A 25,878-nucleotide genomic window follows, 5' to 3' on the forward strand; every position below is an offset into this window, starting at 1 on the left:
CTTTACCCAACTCCTCCCATCAGCCATCAGACCCTTTTTTTCCTGCCCTGTTTTTCTTCATAGTACTTATCAGCTGCATGAGAGCAGATACTTTATCTCTTGTTTACTGTTGTATTTACACTTGTTTAAAGAATGAAGGAAAAGGTGACTCTGGACTTGTCTTACATTTCAGTGGCACATAATGAACCAAATAAAAATCTGAAGTAAGTTAACATTTTTTCACTTTTTTTTTTTTACTTCAGTTTGTTTTACTCCTTCAGAGCTAGACCTGTAGGAATCTCTGAATTTTCATGGCTATGATTCTAGTATTAGACATTAAATTAAAAACAATTGACAAGCGAACACTACATCTAGGCTACAGAAAAATGATAAGTTTAGATACAAAGCCTTTATGGAGTCATCCCCTTTCTAGTCTGATTTGCCAGCTATCTTTAAAGGGACCATAATATAAGAGGAGAATATCTTAAGGATTCTGCTTTGTGGAAATGCAAGAAATCCCAGTCTACCCTTGTCACTCCCTCCTTCCTGCTGAAAAACAGGAAATGGACCTGTCTGGCATATAGTTGGTAGTGGCCCAGGCTTGCTCTTCCAAGGGAAGGAAGGGTACTTGAGAGGAGGCATGGGGAAGGGATGAATTTATCACCCAACACAGGATTTTAAACCAAAACATCAGGAACTGATCCAACACAAATTTGTCTTTTAAAAAATGCACCTTCAGTATCAGGCTGCATGGTGAGTGTGAGACTTGTTTGAGGGAAGAGGTTTGCTGTGTCCCTTCTTTCTTCTCTTGACAAATATGTGTTTCCTGAAAAGTAAATCCCATGTACATCGGCCTCATTTCCGGCACTGAATAAGTACCATGTGACCAAATCTCCTTTGCACATATTGAGACCAGGCTGATTCCCGTACATAAATCCATTCACGGCTGTAGAAGATGAAAAATAACATTTTGAAAGTAGTTTACCTTATGTTCTATTACATGACAACTTCCTAGACTTTCCAAAGCCAACTTTGTTTATTTAGTTTTTAAAACACGCATTCAGGGCTCTCTACTCTTTTATGTGTCAGGAGTGTCTTTGCAACTCTATGCTGTACTCCCCAGAGCAGCCCCGGGCCAAGTGAGCAGAGCTGAATGCAGGGTTCAAGAAGTTCTGTGTTCTGGAAATCTCACTGTTCTTCTCAACTAGCCCCTTCTCAGTACTGTCAAAGTTCATATTGTGGACACCCAAATATGAGTAATAACAGCTTTTCCTGGGCACGGAAAAGACTGAGAATGGGTTTGTTGTTCTAGATGGAAAATTTTCTGATTCATATTGAATAAACAGGACAGAGTATTTGCAGGAACTTTCTTTCACTACTGTTTTCAATAGATAATATCTTTGACTCCTCCAAAATGTAAAAATGCAAAATCAAAAGGGATATTTTAAACGTTGTGAGTAATGCAATTAGTATTGATCCAACTAAAAATAATCTGTAACACTTTACATTTTTTCTTCTTCTGACAATTTTCACATGGCCATTAGTGGTGTGGGCTTTTATTTATTTATTTTTTAACAATGAGCTGTTTCTGAACCCTGACTGCATTTTAGAATTACACTGAGGTAAAAATAAATCTGATGCCAGGTTTCAATTAAATGAAAACCTCTGAAGTTTGTCCTAAGCGTTTTAAAAATACTTATAATCATTTTAAAAAGCTCCCAGTTGATTCTATTGTGTAGTCAAAGGTGAGGAGTGTTGAAGTTTATTGAGAAGAGAGACCATATCTTTCTTCATATTAAGTAATAAAATGAACTTGTCATTATTAAGCCACAGATGAGAAATTCATCTAATTCAGCAGTTCTCAAACTTGAGCATATATCAGAATCACCCGAAGGGTTTGTTAAACAGATTGCTGGCACCATACCCAAATTTTCTGATTTTGTAAGTCAGGGTTGGGGGCCCAAGAATTTGCATTTCTGACAAGCCCTAGGTAATGTTGATCACATTTTAAGGACTATGCATCTAATCGACATTCTGTATGTTTTATCCTGAATTAAGTGAAATGAGGAGTAATTGACCAATACATTAAATAATCAATGATATTACCCTCATTGCATTTAATCATTTATTGAACAATGGGCAAAGCTATTAGAATTTTGGTATAATCAAAAGCATTCTATGTGTAGCACTGAAATAAATAACTTGGTATATTGGTGGCTGAGGTAGTACTTACAATGCATCTTATTAGATTCCTGAAAGTCTTCATCTTCCTTGTTCACCTGATCAGGTGCAGTTGTAAACGTTTTAATATTATCGTCCAAGAGTAAACTCTCATTCTCATCAAACACAGTGGGGAACAAATAGAACTCCTTGTCTACATCTTTCTATAAATCAAAACAAGAACAATGAGGTGAAGACAGGATGAGTAAAGCGGAAACCCTTCCATGTATACAACACTATTTGCGAAGAATAAGAACAGAAGTTTCTATTCTTCTTTGTAAATTGGGGCTCATGGAATAATCAATTTGACCACCAGAGTTTTCATTATTCTCTGTGTAGTGGATTTTTGGTTGAACATGACACTCTAAACCTCATGCTGCGCCTAAGAGTTCTGACTCTCCTCTCCCTACCATCCTGCCAGTTCTGCAATACTAATTGAACCCACCAAAAACAACTATTAAAATGGGGGTGGGGGCAAATGTGTCTTTGCTAGAAATCAGGGAACATGCCATCCACATTAATACAAACCTGAATAATCCTATAAAACAGAGCAGGAGGAAGCCATTAGAGGGAGGGATCATCTTAAGGAAAGTAATAACCTGCCAGGTGAATTGTAACAGGAATTCACACAACCTGGAGGCATCTGAACAAACATTCTTGTTCCCCTTACCCCATCCTTGGTGAAAAATAAGGAAGCAGAAATGCTATCTGGTCTATGAAGTGATACTTCAGTTGATTCATACTCCAGAAGAAAGCAGTCAATCTAAGGAATCTAAGCATATGAGCCTCTAAGAACAAGTTACTGCCTCAAAGAAGAAAAAAACTTCAGAGATTATTGCATCTTGTTTTCCTGAGATTGTTCTCAGATCAAAAACATAATTATCAGCCCTGATGGGGTAGCTCGGCGGGTTAGAATGTCATCTAATATGTTCAGGTTGTGGGTTCCATCCTGGTCAGGGCACACACAGAAATCAACCAATGAAGGCATAAATAAGTAGACCAACAAATCCATGTTCCTCACTCTCTTTACAAAAAAAATAGCAAATGTTTAAAATCCAACTAAAGCAGGGACCTAAAGGTTAGATCCTGCAGAAAACTGAATTGATAATGGAGATGACCTTAGGAAAGCTCCCATAAGTCAGAAGAAAGATTCAAAAATGAAAAATATACAGATAACAATGATTCTAAAAAGAAATTATAAAAGGGGAAGCATAATAATAACAGTGGAAATCATTGAACTTCTCTACTACAATAAATGTCAGAGGAAGATGGAGTAGCATATATGTTTTTGAGGGGAAAATTATGAAAACTTTGTACCAAGCAAAGAGCAACAAAAAGACATTTTCAGCCCTGGCTGGTGTGGCTGAGTGGATTGAGCACCAGCCTGTGAACCAAAACATCACTAGTTCAATTCTTTCCCAGTCAGGGCACATGCCTGCGTTCCAGGCCAGATCCCCAGTTGGGAGTGTGCAAGAGGCAGCCAATGTTTCTCCCACACTCGATAGTTCGCTTCCTTTCTCCCTCCCTTCCCCTTTCTCTAAAAATAAATAAATAAATTAATTAATTAATTAAAAAAGACATTTTCAGATGTGTGAGGTTTTCAACATGGTTTCCAACTGCTACAATCACTTTATATTCTAATCTACAAAGAAAACTTAAGTGAAAAGTTTACAGGTCACATTTTCTGATCATAATGCAACAAAACTAAAAATACTAATAAAAAGACAAAAAGTAAAAATACTTAAAAAAATCATATCTGATCCAAATAACTCTTAGATCAAAGAGGAAACAAAAATGAATTACCGCACATGTATTAAATAATTTCCATAAAATATGGAATACAACTAAACATATAAACTTAGAGTCTGAAATATCTTTTTATTGTGAGCCAAACCAAATAAAAATAAATGTGAATCTCTAAATACTTTAGGAAAATAAAATTATAAAAGAAGAAAAATTAATAAAGACAAAGTAGAAATTAATAAATTAGAACACAAAAATAGCTAAACCTGAAAATGTATTTTTTGAAAAGACTAATAAAATATAGAAAACTCTATCAAGTCTGATTTTAAAAATTTTGAGAGATTCCAAATATTCCACATTAGGAATGAGAAAGGAATGTAAACAGATGTACGAGGGAGAAATAAAGTAAGACCACCATATGCAATAAATGTGATCAGTTGACTTAGAAGGTGGTATCTGAATAGACCAATCAATACCCATGGGTGAAATAAAAACAGTGATTAAAACACAAATAAAATAACTAACTACTTCTTAAAAGTAACAAAGTCAAAATAATTTTACAGACAATTTCTTTCAAATTTCTAAGTAGCAGATGAACTCTTAATTAAACTGTTTCAAAATATTGAAAACGAGAATCTTCCCAATTTATTTAATGCAGATAGTATAATTATAATACCTTATAGTTTAGATGAGAAATTCTATATAAAACATTATCAAAGTCAACACAGAAATATATTGAAAAAAACACCATGCTCAAGTAATGCTTTTTCACAGAAGTACATGGATAATTCAACATTAGGAAATCCTTAATACAGTTGGTCACAGTTATAGGCCAAAGGGTAAAATAAATATGTTTTATAGATCTTTTTCATTTTATTGATTTTTAAAATAATTTCAAGGAAATCTAAAAATAAATCTTATGAAATTTGACATTCTGGCACTAGCTGTTCCCACTGCTTTTCCTCTAGATTTTTGCAAGGCTGCTTCCTTGAAATTCAGATCTCACCCCAAATATTACCTCCACCTTACCTAAACTAGGATTTCTGTTTACCTTATCTTGTTTTTCAAAACACGTATTACTTTCTGAAGTTATCTATTTCCATTTTTTGTGTTTGCTTATTTCCTCTCCTTCCCACACCCTCACACCAATCCCACTTCCTCTCTGCTACACCACACAATACAATTGCTACACCACACAATACAATATAAACCCTATTAGAACAGGAAACTGACATGTCTTATTTACCAATAAATTCTATGCCTTGCAGAGGATGTTTTCTGAGCACCTCAAGTGATTTTAAATAGAAAAACATTTGCAGTAAACCAGAACTAGAATTTTAAAATACCAATGAATAGTCAATGTAATACTTAGTGGTAAGATAATAGAGATGTTCTCAATAAGATCAGATACTTAACAAGGCACTATTTTACATTATTCTGAATATTGGATCCAATTTGAAGCCTCATGGCTAGTAAGTAAGAGAGCCAGGATGAGGACTTCTAATGTTGCTTGTGGACCTTCTTTTGTTGTGAGGCCTTCATTTGCAAAATGAAGATAGTGAAATATGAATCTCAACTCACTGAGTTTCTCCTCTCCAAAAAAGTGGAGATAGCTATGCTTAGCCTCTTGGATTGCTGTGAAGGCCAGATGAAATGATATATATAAAAGTGCCAGGACAGAGTCAATAAACATTAGTCTCCTTTTAGTTCTTCCCAAGGCAAGCATAAAATCAAAGAATGGAATCAAGAGGTAGAAAACCATTATTTTTCAGTTACATGTTTAAAATCTTTAAGTGATGACATTGTCATGTACAATAGCCAGATAAAAAAATATGTATAAACTTAACAAAAAGTACTCAAAACCTAAATAAGGGAAACTATAAAATAAAATACTCTTGAAAAACACAAAAGTAGACTTGAACAAAGGGAAAAACATATGTTCCTTTGTAGGGTAACTTAACTTTGTAATAATGTCTGTTCTTTGTAATTTGTACATTTGAAACAGTCCCAGCCAAACACTGTTAGGATTTTTTTTTTTTTTTTTGTATTTTTTTTTCCATTATCATTTATCTCTCTTACACCCTCCCCCTTCAGTTAGGCTTTTTCCTTTTCCCCTTTTTTTCTTGGAGCCAGATAAGTTTTTATAAGATTCATGAGAAAGAATAAGTAAGCAAAAATAGTCATTAAAGTGATGAAAAAAAACTACAGCCCTCACCAGCATGGTTCAGTTGGTTGGGTGTCATCCCACAAGGTGAAAGGTCACTGGTTCGGTTAGAGTCAGGACACATGCCTGGGTTGAGAGTTTGGTCGCTGGATGGGATGTGTAAGAGAGGCAACCAAATGATGTTTCTCTCCCTCTCTTTCTCCCTCCCTTCCCCTCTCTCTAAAAATAAATATATAAAAAATTTTTTAAAAGTGCAATGATGTATGGCTACTAGTCATTAAATACAGTATAAAGACTATAATTAAAGTAATATGATATTTAGTGCATGAATATATAGAGATGAATGGATTAGAGTAGAAAATCAAGAAATAAACTTGTGTATGATATTTTTAGTATCTGATAAAGGCAACATTTAAATCAATGGGAAAAAGACTTTAATAAATGCTATTGAGATAACTGGACAGTCACATAGAAAAAGATAAATTTGATTTATTCCTCAACTGTACACCAGAATAAATTCTAAATGGAATGGAGATTTAAATGTGAAAAATAAAACCATACATGTACTTGAAGGCAGTATGGATGAATTCTTTTATAAACTGGGACATGGAAAAGCTCTCTTAAATCTGTGTCAACATATCTATAAATGATCAAGGAAAAGATAGTAGCAATTAAAATTTTACATGGCAAATAACATCGATAAACAAAGTAAAAAAGCAAATAACTAAGAAAAAATATTTATAATTAATATCTCAAAGGGTTTCAGGGTTTCTATCTCTAAGATATTAATAACGTCTAAATCATTGAAGAAAAATAACCATATAGAAAAATAAGCTACAGATATAAATAGTCAAATAAAAGAAGTGAAAATGATTCTTAACCATTTGAAAAGATGCTCAACTACTAATAACAAGAAAAAAATTAAAATTACAGAGATACTGCCTATGTCCTTAACTGGTGGGAATACAGTACAGCAGGATTCTTATGTAAGGGAATTTGGCAATATCTAGCAAAATTGTATATGTACTTATTTTTTGTCCAAGCAATACCACTTTTAGAAATTTATATCAGAATTATGCTAGCAAAAATACAAAGAGATGTATGAACAAGGCTACCATTGTGTTATATTTGTTAAAGCAAAGACTGGAAAAAACCCAAACCCCTGTCATATAGTGGACATTATAATATAAACTGTAATATAAACTGTAGCATGTCTACACAATGGAGAAATAGCTACTGTAAATAGGAATTAGGAATATCTCCATATATTACAGATTGGAGGGAATTATAGATTATATTGTTAAAAGAAAAAAGCAAGGATATTAATACACATACATATTCATTTAAAAAATAAAAGAATAAGAATTAGAGAAGAAATCAATGACATTGAAAACAAAAAAATAAATGAAACTAAAGTGTGGTTCTTTGAAAATATCAATAAAAAATCAATAAGCTCTAAGAAGACTAAAAGAATAAGAGAATACAATTACTAATCTCAGAAATGAAACATGGGACATCACTACTGATCCTATGGACATTAAAAAGATAGTAAATACTACAAAAAATTATATGTTCATAAATTTGGTAATTTAGATAAAATGGATCAATTCTTTAAAAAACACAATTTGCCAAAACTCATATAAGAGCAAGTAGAGAATTTGAATAGGCCTATATCTACTAAATAAATGGAATCAGTAGTTAATAACTGTTCAAAACAGAAAGCACCACAACCAGATGGGTTCATTGATGAATTCTACCCAACATTCAAGGTAGAAATTATACCATTCTATACAATCTTTTTTCAGGAGATAGAAGCAGAGGAAATACTTCTTGTCTCATTCTAAAAGACCAGCATTATTCTAATACCAAAATGAGACAAAGACATTATAAGAAAGGAAAACTACAGACCAATATATTTCTAATGAACATAGATGTATAATACATCCAAAAAATTAGCAAATTAAATCCAACAATGTATAAATAAAATTATATAGCATGATCAAGTGGGATTTATCCCAAGTATGCAAGGCTGGTTCAATGTTCTAAAGTCAATTACTGTGAACCATCAAATCAATAATCTAAAGAAGAAAATTACATGATCATGTCAATATATGCAAAAAGATAGTTAACAAAATCCAACGTCCACTCATCACTAAAAATTCTCAGTAAACTAGGAGTAAAGGGAACTTCCTTAACTCAAAAAATATCTACAAAATATTCAACATAGTGTTGGAAGTCCTAGCCACAGCAATCGGACAAGAAAAAGAAATAAAAGGCATCCAAATTGGTAAAGAGGAAGTAAAACTTTCATTATATGCAGATGACATGATAGTATACTTAGAAAATCCTATAAACTCCACTAAAAGACTACTCGATATAATAAGTGAATTTGGCAAAATAGCAGGGTACAAAATAAATATACAGAAATCTAAGGCATTTCTGTACACCAACAATAAAATATCAGAGACAGAAACAAAAAAGAAAATACCATTTACTATAGCAACAAGAAAAATAAAGTACCTAGGAGTAAACTTAACCAAAGATAAAAGACCTGTACTCTGAAAATTACATAACATTGAAGAAAGAAATTAAGGAAGATACAAATAAATGGAAGCAAATACCATGTTCTTGGATGGGAAGAATCAACATCATCAAAATGGCCATACTACCCAAAGCAATTTACAGATTCAATGCAATCCCTATTAAAATACCAATGACATATTTCACAGACCTAGAACAAATACTCCATAAATTCATATGGAACCAAAAAAGACCCCGAATAGCAAAAGCAATGTTGAGACAGAAGAACACAGCAGGAGGAATCACAACACCAGATATCAAATAATACTACAAAGCCACTGTAATCAAAACAGTATGGTACTGGCATGAAAACAGACATATAGATCAGTGGAACAGAATAGAGAGTCCAGAAATAAACCCAGGCCTCTATGGTCAACTAATATTTGATAACGGAGGAAGGAACATAAAATGGAGTGAGAAGAGCCTCTTTAACAAATGGTGCTGGGAGAACTGGATAGGGACCTGCAAAAAAATGAAACTAGACCACCAACTTACACCACACACGAGAATAAACTCAAGATGGATCAAAGACTTAAATGTAAGCCGTGACACCATAAAAGTCCTAGAGGAAAACATAGGCAAGAAAATATCAGATATCTCACGTAACAATTTCTTTACGGATACATCTCCTAAAGCAAGAGAAATAAAGGAAAAAATAAATAAATGGGATTACATCAAACTAAAGAGTTTCTGCTCAGCAAAAGAAAACATCAGCAAGATGAAAAGGAAACCAACCATATGGGAAAACATATTTGCCAATGATATCACAGACAGGGGACTGATCTCCAAAATATATAAAGAGCTAATATGACTCAACATCAAGAAAACAAACAACCCAATTAAAAAATGGGCAAAGGACCTGAACAAACACTTCCCCGAAGAGGACATACTGAAGGTCCATAGACACATGAAAAAATGCTCAACATCATTAGCCATCAGGGAGATGCAAATAAAAACCACAATGAGATACCATTTTACACCAGTCAGAACGGCCATCATCAACAAATCAACAAACAACAAGTGCTGGCGAGGATGTGGAGAAATGGGAACCCTACTGCACTGTTGGTGGGAATGCAGACTGGTGCAGCCACTATGGAGAACAGTATGGAATTACCTCAAAAGATTAAAAATGGAACTGCCTTTTGAACCAGCGACTCCACTACTAGGATTATACCTGAAGAATCTTAAAACACCAATTCAAAAGAACTTATGCACCCCTATGTTCATTGCAGCCCTGTTTACAATAGCCAAGTGCTGGAAACAACCTAAGTGCCCATCTGTAGATGAGTGGATCAAAAAACTGTGGTACATTTACACAGTGGAATACTATGCAGCAGAAAGAAAGAAGGAACTCCTGCCATTTACAACAACATGGATGGAACTAGAGAGAATTATGCTTAGTGAAATAACCCAGGCAAAGAAAGAAAAATACCTTATGCTTTCACCTATTACAGGAAACTAAAGAACAACACAAACAAACAAACTAAATAGAACAAAGAGCAGAATAGCAGTCAATAGGGGGGAGGGGGGAGGGAGAGAAGGGGGATAAGTAAGGGAAGGGATTAGTCAAAGAACGCGTATAAATGACTCATGGACATGGACAACGGGGAGGGATATGATTGCGGGAGAGGGGGTGGGTTGGGTGGGGGAGAGAAATTGGGAGAAAAGGGGACAACTGTAATCGAAAAACCAAAAAAAAAAAAAAATCTACAAAAACAACAACAACAACAACTACTGCTAACATCCTACTTAAAGATGTGAAACTAAAAGTTTTCCTACTAAAATCAAGTACCAGGCAAGGATATTCCCTCACCACTCCTTTTAACATTATACTAAAAGTCTTAGCTAATGTAATAAAACAAGGGAAAAAAAAAGATATAATGATTGGGAAGAAAGAAATAAAACTGTTTTTGTTCACAGATGACATGATTGTCTATACAAAACCCTGTACATGGATGTTCATAGCAGCTTTATTCATGATTACTAAAACTTAAAAGTGACCAATATGTTCTTAAGGAGTTGAATGTATAAACAAACCATGATACCTCCAGACGATGGCATGTTATTCAGTGCTAAAAAAAAATGAACTGTGAAGTCGTAAAAAGACTTGGAGGAAACTTAAGTGCATATTACTCAGTGAAAGAAAGCAATCTAGAAAGGCCACACACTGTATGATTCCAACTATATGACATTCTGGAAAAGGCAAAACTATGGAGACAATAAAAGGCCAGTGATTGCCTGTATAATACCACAATGACAGATACATTTTATTATACATTTGTTCACACCACAGGATGTTAACACCAAGAATGAAACGTAATGTAAACTAGGGACTTTGGGTGATAATGCTGTGTCAATGTAGGTCCACCATTTGTAACAAATGTACCACCCTAGTGTGGGATGTTGATATTGGGGGAGGCTGTGTATGTGTGGGGTACAGGGTATATAGGAAATCTCTACTTTATCCTCAATGTTGCTATGAATCTTTAAGTGCTCTAAAAAAATAAAGTCAATATAAATAATAATAAATAAAAGAATTAATTATAAAGTAAAAATAAGCTCTCTAGTGAAGGAACAGGTGAGAGGAAAGAAGGCATAAAAGCTAGACTTCTCTGAATACTAGTATACCTCTTTTGTAGATTTGGTGTTGGAACCAGGTAAATATCTTACATAATTATAAAATACTATTACATTTTTAAAGCAATCCCTTAAAAAAGAAATAAAGTTAATTAATTAAACCTCTGTATTCTGTGGGTGAGGAATTATTCCAACTGACTAAATATGTAATTTAACTGAATATCCCTAGTGAGATCTACTATGAGGGCAAAAAGGTCTGTAAGCAAATCTTATACTATTTTTAGTAATTATATTGTTGGCTGCAGTGTTGTAACTGTGATTATGAAACTGTTGCGTGTATATTGTGAGGTGAATTGAATGAATATTTACATTGGTATCATTGATAACTAAGTTCAGTGCAGTTAAAGGGAGATACAGGTGTAAGATCAATTAGGTAAGTATAAAAAACAAGCAAAAAATCCATAGACTTAAATTGAATAGAAAGTATCAATATAAACTCGTGATGAATTTTATCTTAAAATTTTTTTCCAGCTGTTCCCTATTATGGCCATCATAGAAATGTCAGCTGGTCAAATAAAGTTTAATCCCTTTGTGACTTCTGACTGGAGCAAGAACCATAAAAGGCCTTTCAATCCAGCTTCCCACATTCTTAGGAAGGTATGTATTCTGCTCTTTCCAAAGAGCTGAGACAGAAGTACAATGTCTGATCCATGCTCATCTGAAAAGATAATGAAGTTCAGGTTGTTCAAGGACATTACAAAGGACAGCAAATGGCAAAGTTCAGATTCACAGGAAGAAATATGTCATCTGCATTGAACAAGTGCAGCAGGAGAAAGCTAATGGGACCACTATTCATGTGGCCCTTCAGCTCTGCATGGTGGCTATCACTAGGCTAAAGCTTCACAAAGACTGCAGAAAGATCCTTGAACACAAAACCAAATCTCACCAAGTAGGAGAAGAAAAGGAGAAATACAAGGGAGAAATAATTGAGAAGATGGAGAAATAAAGTAATCTGATATACAACTTTCATTAAAAACTTAAAATGAAAAAAAATTTTTTTTCCAGTTCTGCCTACTGAAAAGGATTAGAAATAATAATTAACCCAATAGCAATGCCTGGTTTTAAAAATAATTTCTTACCCAAAAGAACCAGGGCTTTTTGGAAAAATGGCTGATACCAGGTCAGGCTCAGAAAATGTGAAATATACATTTCAAATAGCTTTTTATATTGAAAATTAAAGAAGCTTCATGTAAAAATGAAGGAGTCTACCTGAACAAAGCCCTCCAGTGGCCAAAAATAGGATACACGTAACATCAATAAGCATAATGGCAATGAACTGAAACACACCAAATATGCTTAAAACCATGAGTTCACAATAATATTTGAAAAAATATTAAGAACCTTTGAAATATGCTAGAGAAAAACTATTAATTTGGAAACCTGTAAGTAAAGAGAAAGAATGAAGCATTTGTCATTCCTTTTTTATGTAATACCTCAGGGTAAGCAAATACACCATTAAGGGAAGTGTCTGTTTATAGAGGTATACTAGCTAATAAACAAAGAAGGAATGATGGAATCATTCCTGTAATATCTGGTTAGATTTTGAATCTAATAGGAAATGGTTATCAGGGGCTGATAACATGGAGAGAAAATTATATAGTATCTATTCCCTTATAGACGTACCCTACCCAGTACCACACATGAAATAGTATTGCCAAAAACAAACAAACAAACAAACATAACTTGAATCTGATTATGACTTATACCTATCAACTGATTCATAGGAAACAGAAAGAAACATGTTAAATGACACCACGGGGATACACTCGGTAACGTCTAGACATGGGAAACTCCTACAGGATAAATGACTCTTAAAAAAAAGCAAAAAAAAAATCTTGAGAAAACATATCAACTGATTGTAATGTGTGAATTATTTAGGTACTCATTCAAATAAACTTGAAACGATTAACAGACAATTGGGAAATGTAACACTGATTGGGAATTTAATGATATTAAGAAATTATTATGATGATTTTAGGATGTGATAATTATATTGAAGGCATTTTTAAAGGAATCTTTAAATATTTTTATATTTTAAATATTTTATTTTAAATATTTTTATATTTTAAATATTTTATTTATTTGTTTTAAAGAGAGTGGGAAGGGAGAAAGAGAGGGAGAGAAACATTGACGTGTGAAAGAAACAGCAATCAGTTGCTTATCGCATGCAACCCAGGCACGTGCCCTGACTAGGAATCAAACTGGCAACCTTTTGGTTCACAGGCTGGCACTCAATCCACTGAGCCACACCAGCCAGGGCAGAGTCCTTACCTTTTAGAGGTTCACATTATGCTAAGTGAAATAAGCCAGTCAGAGAAAAACAAATACCATATGATTTCATTCATATGTGGAATATAATGAACAAACTGAACTAACAAGGAAAATGGGAACAGACTCATAGATGGAGAGCAGGATGACAGCTAAGGGAGACGGGAACTTAGCGGGTGGAGTGACTGAGCAGAAAGGAAAAAGGACTTATGGACATGGACAGCAGTGTGGTGATTGCTGGGTTTTAAGGGGACTATAAGGGGGTTATAAGGGGTAATGGAAAAAATACAATAAAGATTAAATAAAAAATAAAATATTTATTTTAGATATGAAAACAATGATGGAGTTAGCTATTTCTATTTCTAGGTCAAAGGATCATTTTCTGAGTTCTAAAAAATATTTTAAGCAATATTTTCCTCAGTGAATGTTGAATACCATTAAAAGGTACCTTTTTAATATGTGTATGGAAGTCTAATTGTATCATAAAAAATCTAAGATTCCAAGGAAAATTTTGTTTCCAAAAAAAATTAGAACAATCATGCTAGAGACACTCTGCATGATACAGATCTTATAAACCTGAAAAAAAAATTATAATAAACATTATGTGTAGAATCCTCACTGCTTCGAAACTCAGAATTTTCCTTATAATAATGATAATTCAAAGGGATTTGAAAATCATTTTTATTTTCCCTGATTGGACTTACCTGTCTTCCATTTGCATGTAAACTCCCTTTCCTGCATATTTTCAATGGCCCGATAAGCCCAGTGAATATATCTTTGGTGGGATCCACAGCAGAATAATACATCTTAGATAGACAGACAGGGTCTTTGTAAGTGGGTCCCACTGCTTCGGGGACAGTCCATTCATAGGTGAACGTTTCTTTGGGTGCCACATGAGAGGCTGATGGAGGAGACACACCTGTGAGGAAAGTCACGTAAGTAAGGTTAAGTGTTCATTCTAATGTGGTGAATTGAGCCACAAAGTAGACTGGATTTAGATAACCCACTTCTGAGCTCCCTATGAATCCTACTTGAATGAAATCCTACTTGTCTTCCTGTGTCAGATCACTGAGGGGTGTGCTTTCCCCCAGGAAGCCTCTTCTAAAGCTCTGAGACTGGTACCTGCTACAGTCAAAATATTTGCAATCCCCTCCCCCAAATTCACATATTGGAATCCTAATGCCCAACGTGATGGTGCTAGGTGAGGCCTTTGGGAGATGATTAGGTCAAGAGAGTGGAGCCCTCCTGAAAAGGATTAGCGACCTTATAAAAGAAACCCCACAGAGCTGCTTAGCCCTTTCAACAGATGAAAATATAGTAAGTCTGAGACCCAGAAGAGGGCCCTCACCCCACCATGTGCTGATCTTGAACTTCCAACCACCAAAACTGTGAGAAATAAATGTCTTTTTTTTATAAACCATCCAGTCTGTGGTAACTAATTATAGCAGCCTGAACGAACTAAGACAGTGCCCCCCTTTTTCTTCTGAAAATGTCTCTAGCTCTGAGAATGTTTCTAGCACCTTTCATGTTATATTGTGTGTATCCCCCACCCCCACTCAAAGAGAACTTAACCTTCTTGAAGACTAGCATTGGCTCTATATTTCTATCAGCTAGAAGAATACCTGGAAATAGGGGGCAATCAATGAATTTTTTTACTGAACAAAACTAAACTGAAAATAATTTTATAACTGAAAGAGAGCTTGTTGATGATTATGTTCATACCTAATTTTACACTTGAGGAAACTGAGGCCAGAAAGACTGAATAACTTTCTTGCAGTCACACTACAAGTGGTGGCAAAGCTACTAGTCTTTATTGGTCACTCTTGACATATAAAAATACCTAAATTCAGCCCTGGCTGGTGTAGCTCAGTGGATTGAGTACCAGCCTGCAAACCAAAGGGTTGCTGGTTCAATCGCCAGTCAGGGCATATCTGGTTGCAGGCAGGTTCCCAGTTGGGGTCTTGCGAGAGGCAACCACACATTCATGTTTCTCTCTCTCTCTTTCTCTCTCCCTTCCCCTCTTTCTAAAAATAAATAAATAAAATATTTTAAAAATACCTAAATACATCATGTAATGGAATATTTTGTATCACTGGAATTATATTTATGGGGTTTCTGGGCTATAGGGTTCTTTCTCAGCTACTTTGTAGCAATTTGAGAGTTTTGAGTATCGCCTTCTACTGAACCCTTTGGAGAATCTAGGCGTTTCAGGCTGTGGCTAGACATCCAATGGACTCCCCAAAGAAGCTTAACCCAACCTGGACCCCCGAGTCTTTTCAGATGCCCCACGAAGAATATTTGGCTGACACTCAAGCTGTCTCAGAACTACTAGCAAAGAACCTTGGTAACTTGACACTCAACCCTAGTACCAAACTCCCTTCCCTTCTACCAGAATGTTCACCCCAACAGCAGGGCGGAGAAAAACCCTTACAGGGGCTGGGCCTGGGGCTGAGTCAAGGCATGCTCTACCAGAGGAGACGTGGAGTGAGGACACTGGCTACTGCTCGGAAAGAAAGGATGCGAAGGATGCTGCAAGTTATTAGGTACCGCACCCTGTCTCTGCTTCAGAAAGACCCACAAGAGAGGAAACTTGAGATTGAATCGAGATCCAGAAAATTTAGATGTGGCTGTCGTTACTGCCTATATCATGGAGATCCTTCTGATACTATTGACATGGAGAATAATTATGACATGGAGTCAATTTAGCCATAAAACTTACCCTTGTACTTTTTGTTTCTTGCTGGTAATGTTTAGGCCATTATGCAGCATCTTGGGAAAGTGACTATTCTAGGATAGACTGTAGACCAATATTTTGATTACCTATGATAGAAGTTCTGTGATGTCTTTTTTTTGCATCTTTTTCTTGTCTACATTGATGCTAGTGACTTATAGGGAATCTACATAGCCTGCATTTGAATGACTTCAGTTCCTTTTTTATTTTGACCCAAAGAAGTCCTAATAGGTCTTGAGTGTTATTGTTGTATTGTAGAAGCCTGGTTGGTAAGATGAAACTGAACATCAAGAATTAGAAGCAAGTAACTTGTGCAGAAGGAATGTAAAAAAAAACCATTGGGTGGTTTGGTGAGCATGATTAGTCCTGAGTATATTAACTAGATTCTCTGGTTTTCAAAAATTTGAATTATAACAAGTTGTTTCATGTGCTATTTCAATTTTCAGTATCTTAATTAAAATTTGAGACCTTTTAAATAAATAAATAAATAATTATATTTATGAAATACTTATAATGAAAAGAAAACAAACTCTGGGTACAAAATCATAATAATAGGTGTATTTATACACTACCACCTCAACCGTATATAAAATATACATTATATATCTACAGATGAAAGAGTAGAGGAATCATATAAAAATATAGTAGTTGTTGTCTCTAGAACAATGGGTAATATTTTGGGCTATACCTTTTTACATTTTTCAAATATTCTAAAATGAGCATCTAATATTCTTATAATTACAGGAACATTTTTAAAATTTAAAAATCACCCAAATGATACTCCAGAAATATATAATTGACATAACCCAAATAAGTTACTGCCAGCATTGTCAATAATTATCCAGTTAAGACAGGACAAAGTTTCATAACCCAATTGGAAATGGTAGGAGAAGAGGTATGTTTGCTTCCTGATGGTACATGAGCAGTTTTCTCAGAAGTCCTGCCTTCAGTTTTTGCGGGACAGGTTTCCTGAGGTAAGTGGGTTATTAAACATTGTTGATTGGTTACAGAGTGCTATACTCACTTCCACTCTGGGGGTTGTAATGAGAGGTGTAGTATGTGCCCTCGTTGCTCTTACTGACTCTCACCCCAATTGGCTCAATGCTGAGGGGATATGCTCCTTTATTACGGAAAGTGACTCTGATGGTGTCTCCCACCTCTGCCCAAATGACAGGACCTAGGGACAAAGAGAGAATTATTACCCTTTCTTGTAGCATACAGAATATGGGAGTTATTTTCTTTGGCTTGTCTTCTGGCAAGAACCACTGTGAGCAACGTGTTTATCTGTGGCAAATAGAAAACTTGGTTTTTAAAAGTCCATGATCAATTTGCCATGGTGCGATTGGAAAGAGATGAGCAGGGCTTTTCAATTCAGCTTCAGGTCAATGAAATTTGCTATCTTTTTATCCAAGTCAATTCACAAGCTTTATTCATCTACAAAAAACTATTCAGAGGGTCCATGCTCTTCTCACCCTCTTCTTCTTTTGGCTAGATAGGTGTTCGTCATCACAAGAGTCATGGGGGGCGGGTGCTGCTATAAACCTTGACTACTCAAAGGAAGTAAATTCCATTTTCTTGGATATGAAGAGCAACACTGCTGTGAATATTCCATTACCAATATCCTTATTATCACCAAATATAGAATAAAGCGTAGATATATAGTATATAAATATTTTATGTAATAGGTAAAATGCTATTATTGAGAGCTTCCTATGTGCTTTTCTGAGTTTATATGAATTAACTCATTTAACCCTTACAACAGCTTCATGAGGTAAGTATTATTTTATTATTATTATTATTATTATTATTATTATTATTATTATTATTCTCATTTTATAGCAAGGGAATAGACACAAAAAGCTGAGTACTCCAAGGTCAGATGGCTAATAGGTGAAGAGTGAGGACAGTCTGTATGCACCCACTCTGCAGTTCTGCCAGAGTGCCTGAACAAGGACAGGTCTTTGGGCTCTGCCTGAGGAATGTCTACAGAAGGCTCTCAGACCAACACAGCCTGTCTCATTAGTAGCCTGGAGTTTATTACTAATGGGGTGTTACTTTAGCTAAGAGCAGAGGCTAATAGCTTCATTGTCTGTTTAAATAATATTACTTAAACACAGATTCACCTTACCTCTTTGAAGAAAAAAAAAAATCATCATTGAAGCCAGCATGGTTTTTAATGATGAAGATTTACTATTGGTAACTTGCATTTGGAAAAATAATTAGCTGCTGCATGTTACTGATGATTGATCTTCCACATCCCTAGTTTTTATGTAGAAGGCATGCATGCTGCAGGTCCTGAAGTCTCTGTCCTTCCTGAGGTTGGTATAGCCCAGGGGAAGAGCACGATGGTCATTCATGTTCTGCATGGACTCACCCAGGATGCCAAGATGCTCCTCTTCAGGACCTCTTTCCTTACGATTTGTGAAGGAAGCATCTGTGTACTCACGATAAACCAGCTTTTTATAAGAACCTCCAATTCTCGTAGAACCATGTTCAAAAAATACCTCGGAAGCACTGCCAAAAGGAAAAGTGTTTAATGCTGGAGTTGAAGCATTAAATGGAAATCAGATATGCACATAGGATACTAATTGTAGAGAAAAATTCTGACCAGTGCTTAGAGATAATTATTACCCATGATTTACTATATACTCCAACAGAAGCAGACAAGACTAGGTCACTTCACAGAGGGATGTTCAGTTAGGGAATGGAGAATCAAGGCAAAGAAGTTTCACTTTTTCAAGTGAAGTAGAAAAATTCCAAGAAATCCCATGTCAACTCCTGATGGTTAATAAATTATTCTAAAATTGAATCTTTAGCCCTGACTGATATAGCTCAGTTGTTTGGAGTGTCATCCTGTACACCGAAAGTTGAGGGTTTGATTCCTGATCAGGGCACATGATTAGGTTTCAGGTTTGATCTTCGGCTGGGGAGCCAAGGGGAGGCAATAAATCAATTTTTTTCTGTTATATTGATGTTTTTCTCTCTCTTTCTTTTTTTCTCCCTTTCTCTCTCTCTCCCCTCAGCCTTCCTTTTTTTCTAAAAGCAATGAAAATATGTCCTTGGGTGAGGATAAAAAGAAACATTTTTGAAAATTGAATCATTCTGACCAGTGTGGCTCAGCTGATTGGGGGTCCTCCCACAAAGCAAAGGGCCACTGGTTTCATTCCTGGTCAGGACAAATGGCCAGTTGCGGGTTCAGTTCGTGGTTGGGGTGCATGTGAGAGGTGACCCATCAGTGTTTCTTTCTCGCATTGATGTTTCTCTCCCTCTTTTTTCTCCCTCCCTTCCTCTCTCTCTAAAAATAAATTTAAAAAATCTTTTTTAAAAATTGAATCTTTAAACAAATTATGGAATGTTTAAAATTATGGAGCTACTGCTTATTGTATATTAGCACCAACCAGGTACTCATATTGGAATGCATAAAAGTTAGTAATATTCTTATTTTGCAAATGAAAAAATTCAATTCTAGAAAGACATTTGACTTCATAAAATCACCCACACATCTCTTCTTTCATTGGACAAATGTATTTAACACGTGCTGTTTGCCAGGAACTCTGCGATGTGCGTTTAACATAACCATAAACAAGCTGGACCCGACTCTGTCCACATGAACCTGACATCTGTCAGGGAAGACAGACTATGAACCAATCAACACAATAACATGTATAATTAGCACAAGGTATTAAGGAGCATTTCTTCTAAAGTAGGAGAAAGTTGTGGAAAGAGGCCCCCAAAGGCTTTCCAGAGGAAGCGATTTTAAAAAACTATCTAGAAGAGAAGTAGAGTTAAAAAGATGAAGTGTGTGTAGTAGGGAGAGTAGGGCAGACACTGGCAAACAGGAAACAGCCTGTAGGAAGGCACACAGTATGTCAGCATCACAGCATGAGGGTAGGGCAGAAGCAGAGAATGAGAGGTGAACAGGAGGAACAAATTAAGGTGTCAATACTCCATCCCAGGGCAGTGGGAAAGCTTTGAAAAATGTAAGCATTTAGGATTCACGTTTTAGTGGGATCCCTTGGGCTGCTGCCTGGAGAATGTGTTAGTGTATGCTAGACTGCAATAGGGAGACCAGTCAGGAGGCAGCTTCAAAATCTCAGTGAGAGGTAGTGATGACTTCAGAGGTCTTGGCAAAGATGATGGAGAGAAATAAGCAGCTTTCAGAGATAATTAGAATATAATGTACATGATGAGAGAAATTGAAGGGATTGGTGAAAGAGGGAGGGAGTCAAGGATGGTGCTCAGGTTTCGAGCTTGATAGATGGATGATGATATTATTCAAGGATAGGTGGCAATTCAGAATTTTGGGGAAGATAATGGGTTTAGGTTTAGACACACTGATTTCCAGAAGGCTCAACCAAGTGGGTTGTTGATTAAGCACTTTGAAACATAAGTCTGCAATTTATAAGAAAGAGCCTTCTGGGCTAGAAATGCAGTTTTGAGAATCAGTGCATCTGGATATCTGTGTAGCCTGGCACTTAAATCTCTGCTTCTGGAGTCACAGTCTGGGTTGAGCCAGGCCCAGCTATTGACTTAGCTAACTTTTCTAAGTAGTTGAATGGCAAACAAGGGTTCTCTGAAGAGATGATATTTGAGCAGAGACTTGAGGCAGGGAGGTGGCATCTTATTGATGTTTTTGAAAGTTCACAATGAATGACAATAGGAAAGGAAGACTGGGGCTGGAAGAATGTTTAGGAGATCATAGAAGTCATCAGAAATGTACAAAGAGTAGCTTGTGCGTATTAAAGGATGTACACGACCCAAAGAGTGACAAGAAAACCTACAGAATGGGAGGAAATATTTGCAAAGCATATATCTGATAAGGGATTAATATCCAAAATATTTGATAACCCAAGATGGTGGCAGAATAGGTGGAAGCTATACTAACCTCCTCCAAGGACCAAACTGGAATTACAACTAAATTATAGAATAACCATTCTGAATAACTAACTGAACACTAGCTGGAGAGAAGTTTTTTAACCAAGGACTTATGGAAGAAACCATATCATCATAGTGAGACTGGTAGGGAGCACAGAGGTGTGAGAGGGCTAGCTGGGCTTCCACAGGTGGCAGTTGAAATTCTGGAGGAATATTTCATCAGCCAGGGGGTCCCCCTGAGAAGTGTGGGGCCTAACCCCCAAGCTGGACTACCCAGCCTAGAACACCAGAACTGGAAAAGGAACCCAAATAACATCTGCCTGTAAAAAGCAGCTAGATTTCTGTCCTCCAGGGAGAGATGGCTTAAAGACAGAGAGACTATTCAAGGGCTAACACATAAAATTTCATTTGTAGTCACTTACCCTGGGCTTTGGCAGAGGGAGGGCAGAGCAGACTAGAGCCAGAGGAGGAGAATCTGGGGTTGGTGGCTTTGGGGAGAGAGCAGAAAAATAAGCAGAGCAGAAAAATAAGCAGCCAGGATCTCTCCGCTCAGTGATTCCCCATACTGTAGAAGCCCTCTTTCTCTGGCAGAGCACTCCGCTCCAGGCAGCAACAGCCTTGGGGGAAGCAATAGCCCCACCTGCAGGAATCCTCTCACCCCACCCTGTAAAACTTAAGCCAGGTTGCTAAGGAGTACAGCTGGAGGCACTTTTGTGAATTAAGCCTAACTGAAAGCCTGCAGCTGTAGGTGGATCTCTGGGAGATTTGAGATTTAAGTTGACCCTCCCCCAGGCCTGGTGCTGATGAAAGTTAGCCTTGGTGCACAGCTTTGTTCTTTCTGCACGCACCCAAGCCCAACAGAGGGAGTCACAAGCTGTAGATTGCTTATATCTCCAACCAGGTTACCCATAGCCAATCACAGGTAGTGTCTGACATAGGGCTGCCCTAGGGTCTTTTCAGATCTACCTAACACACAGAAACAAATACACAGAGGTAGCCAAATGGAAAGACAAAGAAACAGGCCTCAAATGAAAGAATAAGAGAATTCTCCAGAAGCAGAATTAAATGAAAGGAGGCAAGCAATTTATCAGATATAGAGTTCAAAGTAATAATTATAAGGATGCTCAAAAGCATGAAGAGAGACATGAGAATCATAAGAAAGGACCAGTCAGAAATAAAGAATGCAATACGTGAAATAACTAAAACACTGAAAGGAATAAACAGTAGTTTAGGTGAAGCAGAGAATTGAGCAGTGATTTGGAAGACAAGGTAGGAAAACAAACAAACACCCAAGCAGAACAGCAAAAAAGGGAAAAGAATTTAAAAAATGAGGAGAGTTTAAGAAATATTTGGAACAACATGAAGTATAACAACATCTGCATCATGTGGATACCAGAAAGAGAAGAAAGTGAGGAAGGAATCGACAACCTTTTTGAAGATATAATGAGCAAAATCTTCCCTAACCTGGTGAAGGAAAAAGACACACAACTCCAGGAACTGCAGAGACTCCAAAGCAAGAGGGACCCAAAGAGACCCACAACCACATCAAGACATATCATAATTAAAATGGCAAAGCTTAAAGACAAGGAGGTAATGAATCTTAAAAGTAGCAAGAGAAAAACAATTAGTTACCTACAAGGGAGTTCCCATTAGACTCCCACCTGATTTCTCAAGGGACACATTTCAGGCCAGAGGGAACTGGCATAAAATATTCAAGGTAATGAAAAGCAAGGACCTCCAACCAAGGCTACTTTACCCAGCAAGGCTATCATTTAAAATTGAAGGAGAAATAAAGAGCTTCCTAGACAAGAAAAAACTATAGGAGTTTATTACCACCAAATCAATATTGCTACAAATGTTAAAGGGCTTGCTTTTAGAGGAAGGAGGAGGAGGAGAAGGAGAAAAAGAAAACAGAGGAAAATAGTTTAGAAATAAAATGGTAAAGAACTAGTATAAATAATCCATGGACATGGACAACAATGTGGGGAATGACTGTGGGAGAAGGCATGGGCTGGGTCGGGGGGAGAAATGGGAGAAAAAATGGGGCAACTGTAATAGAAAAACAATAAAATAAAATAAAATTTAAAAATAATAAATAAAATAAAATGGCAATAGATATACATCAATAATCACTTTAGATGTAAATGGATTAAATGCTCCAATCAAAAGACATAGGATAGCTGAATGAATAAAAAAACAAGACCTATATATTTTCTGTCTCCAAGAAACCCACCTCAGAATGAAAAATACACACAGACTAAATGTAAAGGGATGGAAAAATATATTTCATGCAAATAGAAAGGAAAAATAACTGGGGTAGCAATACTTATATCTGATGAAATAGACTTTAAAACCAAGACTATAGTAGGAAACAATGAAGAACATATATATAATTATAAAGGGAATAATCCAAAATATTTAAAGAACTCAACAGCAAACACAACAAAACAACCTAATTAAATAAATGAGCAAAGGACTTGAATAGACATTTCTTCAAATGACCAACAAGCACTTGAAAAGATGTTCAACATTACTAATCATAAGAAAAATGTCAATCAAACCCACCATGAGATACTACTTCACAACCATTAGGATAGCTAATTACAACAAAACAAAACACAGAAAACAAGTGCTGGCAAGGATGTAGAGTAATTTTAACCCTTGTATGTTGCTGGTGGAAATGTAAAATGTTGCAGTTGCTGTGGAAAAAAGTATGGCAGTTCCTCAAAAAATTAAAAATAGAATTACCATATGACTCAGCAATTTCACTTTCAGGTGTATATCTAAAACAATTGAAAGCAGGAAGCTAAAAAGATACTTCTATTATAATGTTCAGAGCAACATTATTCAAAATAGCCAAAAGGTACAGCAAACAACTCAACTGTTCATCAACAGATGGATGAATAAATGAAATGTGGTGTATGTATACAATGGAATATTATTCAGTCTGAACAAGGAATAAAATCCTGATACATGCTAAAACATGGATGAGCTTTATAAACGTTATGCTAAGTGAAGTAAATGAAATGAAAAAGAACAAATATTTTATGACTTCACTTGTATGAGGTGCCTGAAATAGGCAAATTCATAAGACAAAAATTAGAATAGAAGCTATTCGGTTGGCCAAAAATTTGGGGTTTTTTGCTGTAAGATGGCTCTAATACTGTTTAGCTGTCTTTAAATTCATTCAACAGAATTTTGTTAGATTGTATTGTGACAGCTGTGAATTTTGTGTAGCCATTTAAATATTGAAGATGGAAGAAAATACGCAACTGTTTCAGCATATTATGAGTTATTATTTCAAGAAAAGTAAAAATGCAACTGAAACGCAAAAAAAGATTTGTGCAGTGTAGGGAGAAGATGCTATCACTGACTGAATGTGTCAAAAGTGGTTTGCAGAGTATTGTGCTGGAGATTTCTTGCTGGACAATGCTCCATGGTTGGGAGACCAGTTGAAGCGGATAGCAATCAAGTTGAGACATTAACTGAGAACAATCAATGCTGTACCATGCAGAAGATAGCTGACATACTCAAAATGTCCAAATCAATAAAGTTGTTGGCGAAAACAAAAAATGTATCTTTTAATTTATGGAAAAAAAATACTGATTTTTTTGACTAACCCAATATTAGGGGTTAGGAAATTACTGTTTAATGGGTATAAATTTTCCATTTGGAATAATGAGAAATTTCTGGAAATGAATAGTGTTTATTGCACAACCTTGTGAATGTATTTCATGCTGCTGGATTGTATAATCCCATTTTTCAGGAATAGAAAACAAATGAATTGATCAATCTAATGGTATTCAGTTTTGTTTTGTTTTTTAGAATTTTGTTAAGCGTTTGATAACCTTTAAACCTATCTTTTTTTCATGGACTCAAAAGACTCAAAAATCATAGTTCTCAAAGTTGTACTCATTCCAAACACCTTAGCAAATATTAAGCAGTCAAGTTACTCAATTTCAGGTACCAATTAAAATTTTAGTACCTGAATGAATATTTTATAAATTTTTTAGCATGAGGCATATTTTAAAATAATAGTCATTTTTCTGATTTACCTTCCAGGTGCTGTTAATTTTTCTTTGGTGAAGGTGTCAATGCCAGAGGGTGCATAGTTCCAGATGATTTCCTCAGCAGCAATGTAGTAGTGTCTAACATGTTTCCCATGGATACTGTCTTCTGATGAGGGCTTGCTACAGTCTTGTACCTGGAAAAAGGCCTGCAAACCAGCTGAAAACCATGCAAGAATAGATGTATTAATGGAGGCAATGTTTCTCCTGTTGCCTTGTAAATGACATATGGAAATTGAAGACATAGATAGACAGAAACAATATTATAAATTAGAGGAAACAGTTATAAATAAATTACTACTGATCAAAAATTGAAGCAGTTTTTTTAATCTTCTTTATACAACATAGAGAAGAGATAATAATCAGTAGTGTTTTAAAAAATATGGTACCAGAAATCTTTTGATGAGGAAAAGAAGACATATTAATAAATAAGTGAAGAAGAAAGACTTTGCCATATCTTAAAAGGTAGTCTTGAGTAGAGGAGGTCGTCGTCGGCAGCCGTCCGTCTCGAGAGACGATGGTGTAGCTTCTTAAGAGTCTATCTGCACCGCCGAGAATGGCTGTGCAGTCCGACTCGGGAGTGACACGGTATCTGTCTCCTCCCGTGTTGAATC

General features: G+C 35.8%; 2 protein-coding genes across 3 annotated transcripts in view; one reads left to right on the forward strand and one right to left on the reverse strand.

Annotated features, from left to right (window-relative positions):
• LOC150021192 (ceruloplasmin) overlaps positions 1–25,878 on the reverse strand; it is a 76,398-nt gene that overhangs the window by 28,327 nt on the left and 22,193 nt on the right. For both annotated transcript variants that reach the window (XM_090275710.1, XM_090275715.1), the window contains exons 6-11: positions 25,253–25,424; positions 18,697–18,836; positions 17,347–17,499; positions 14,296–14,510; positions 2,213–2,363; positions 713–925 (exon numbers count right to left, since the gene is read on the reverse strand). In XM_090275710.1, the coding sequence (XP_090131836.1) occupies positions 713–925; positions 2,213–2,363; positions 14,296–14,510; positions 17,347–17,499; positions 18,697–18,836; positions 25,253–25,424 (1,044 nt within the window). The remainder of the gene's footprint in view (positions 1–712; positions 926–2,212; positions 2,364–14,295; positions 14,511–17,346; positions 17,500–18,696; positions 18,837–25,252; positions 25,425–25,878) is intronic.
• Positions 15,821–16,297, forward strand: LOC150021193 (developmental pluripotency-associated protein 3-like). Its single transcript, XM_090275738.1, has one exon. It carries the CDS (start codon positions 15,821–15,823, stop codon positions 16,295–16,297), a length of 477 nt encoding a protein of 158 aa, XP_090131864.1.

Source organism: Furipterus horrens, unplaced genomic scaffold (genome assembly GCF_987537825.1).
Source record: "Furipterus horrens unplaced genomic scaffold, mFurHor1.1.pri manual_scaffold_1, whole genome shotgun sequence".
In the NCBI taxonomy this organism is placed as follows: Eukaryota; Metazoa; Chordata; class Mammalia; order Chiroptera; family Furipteridae; genus Furipterus; species Furipterus horrens.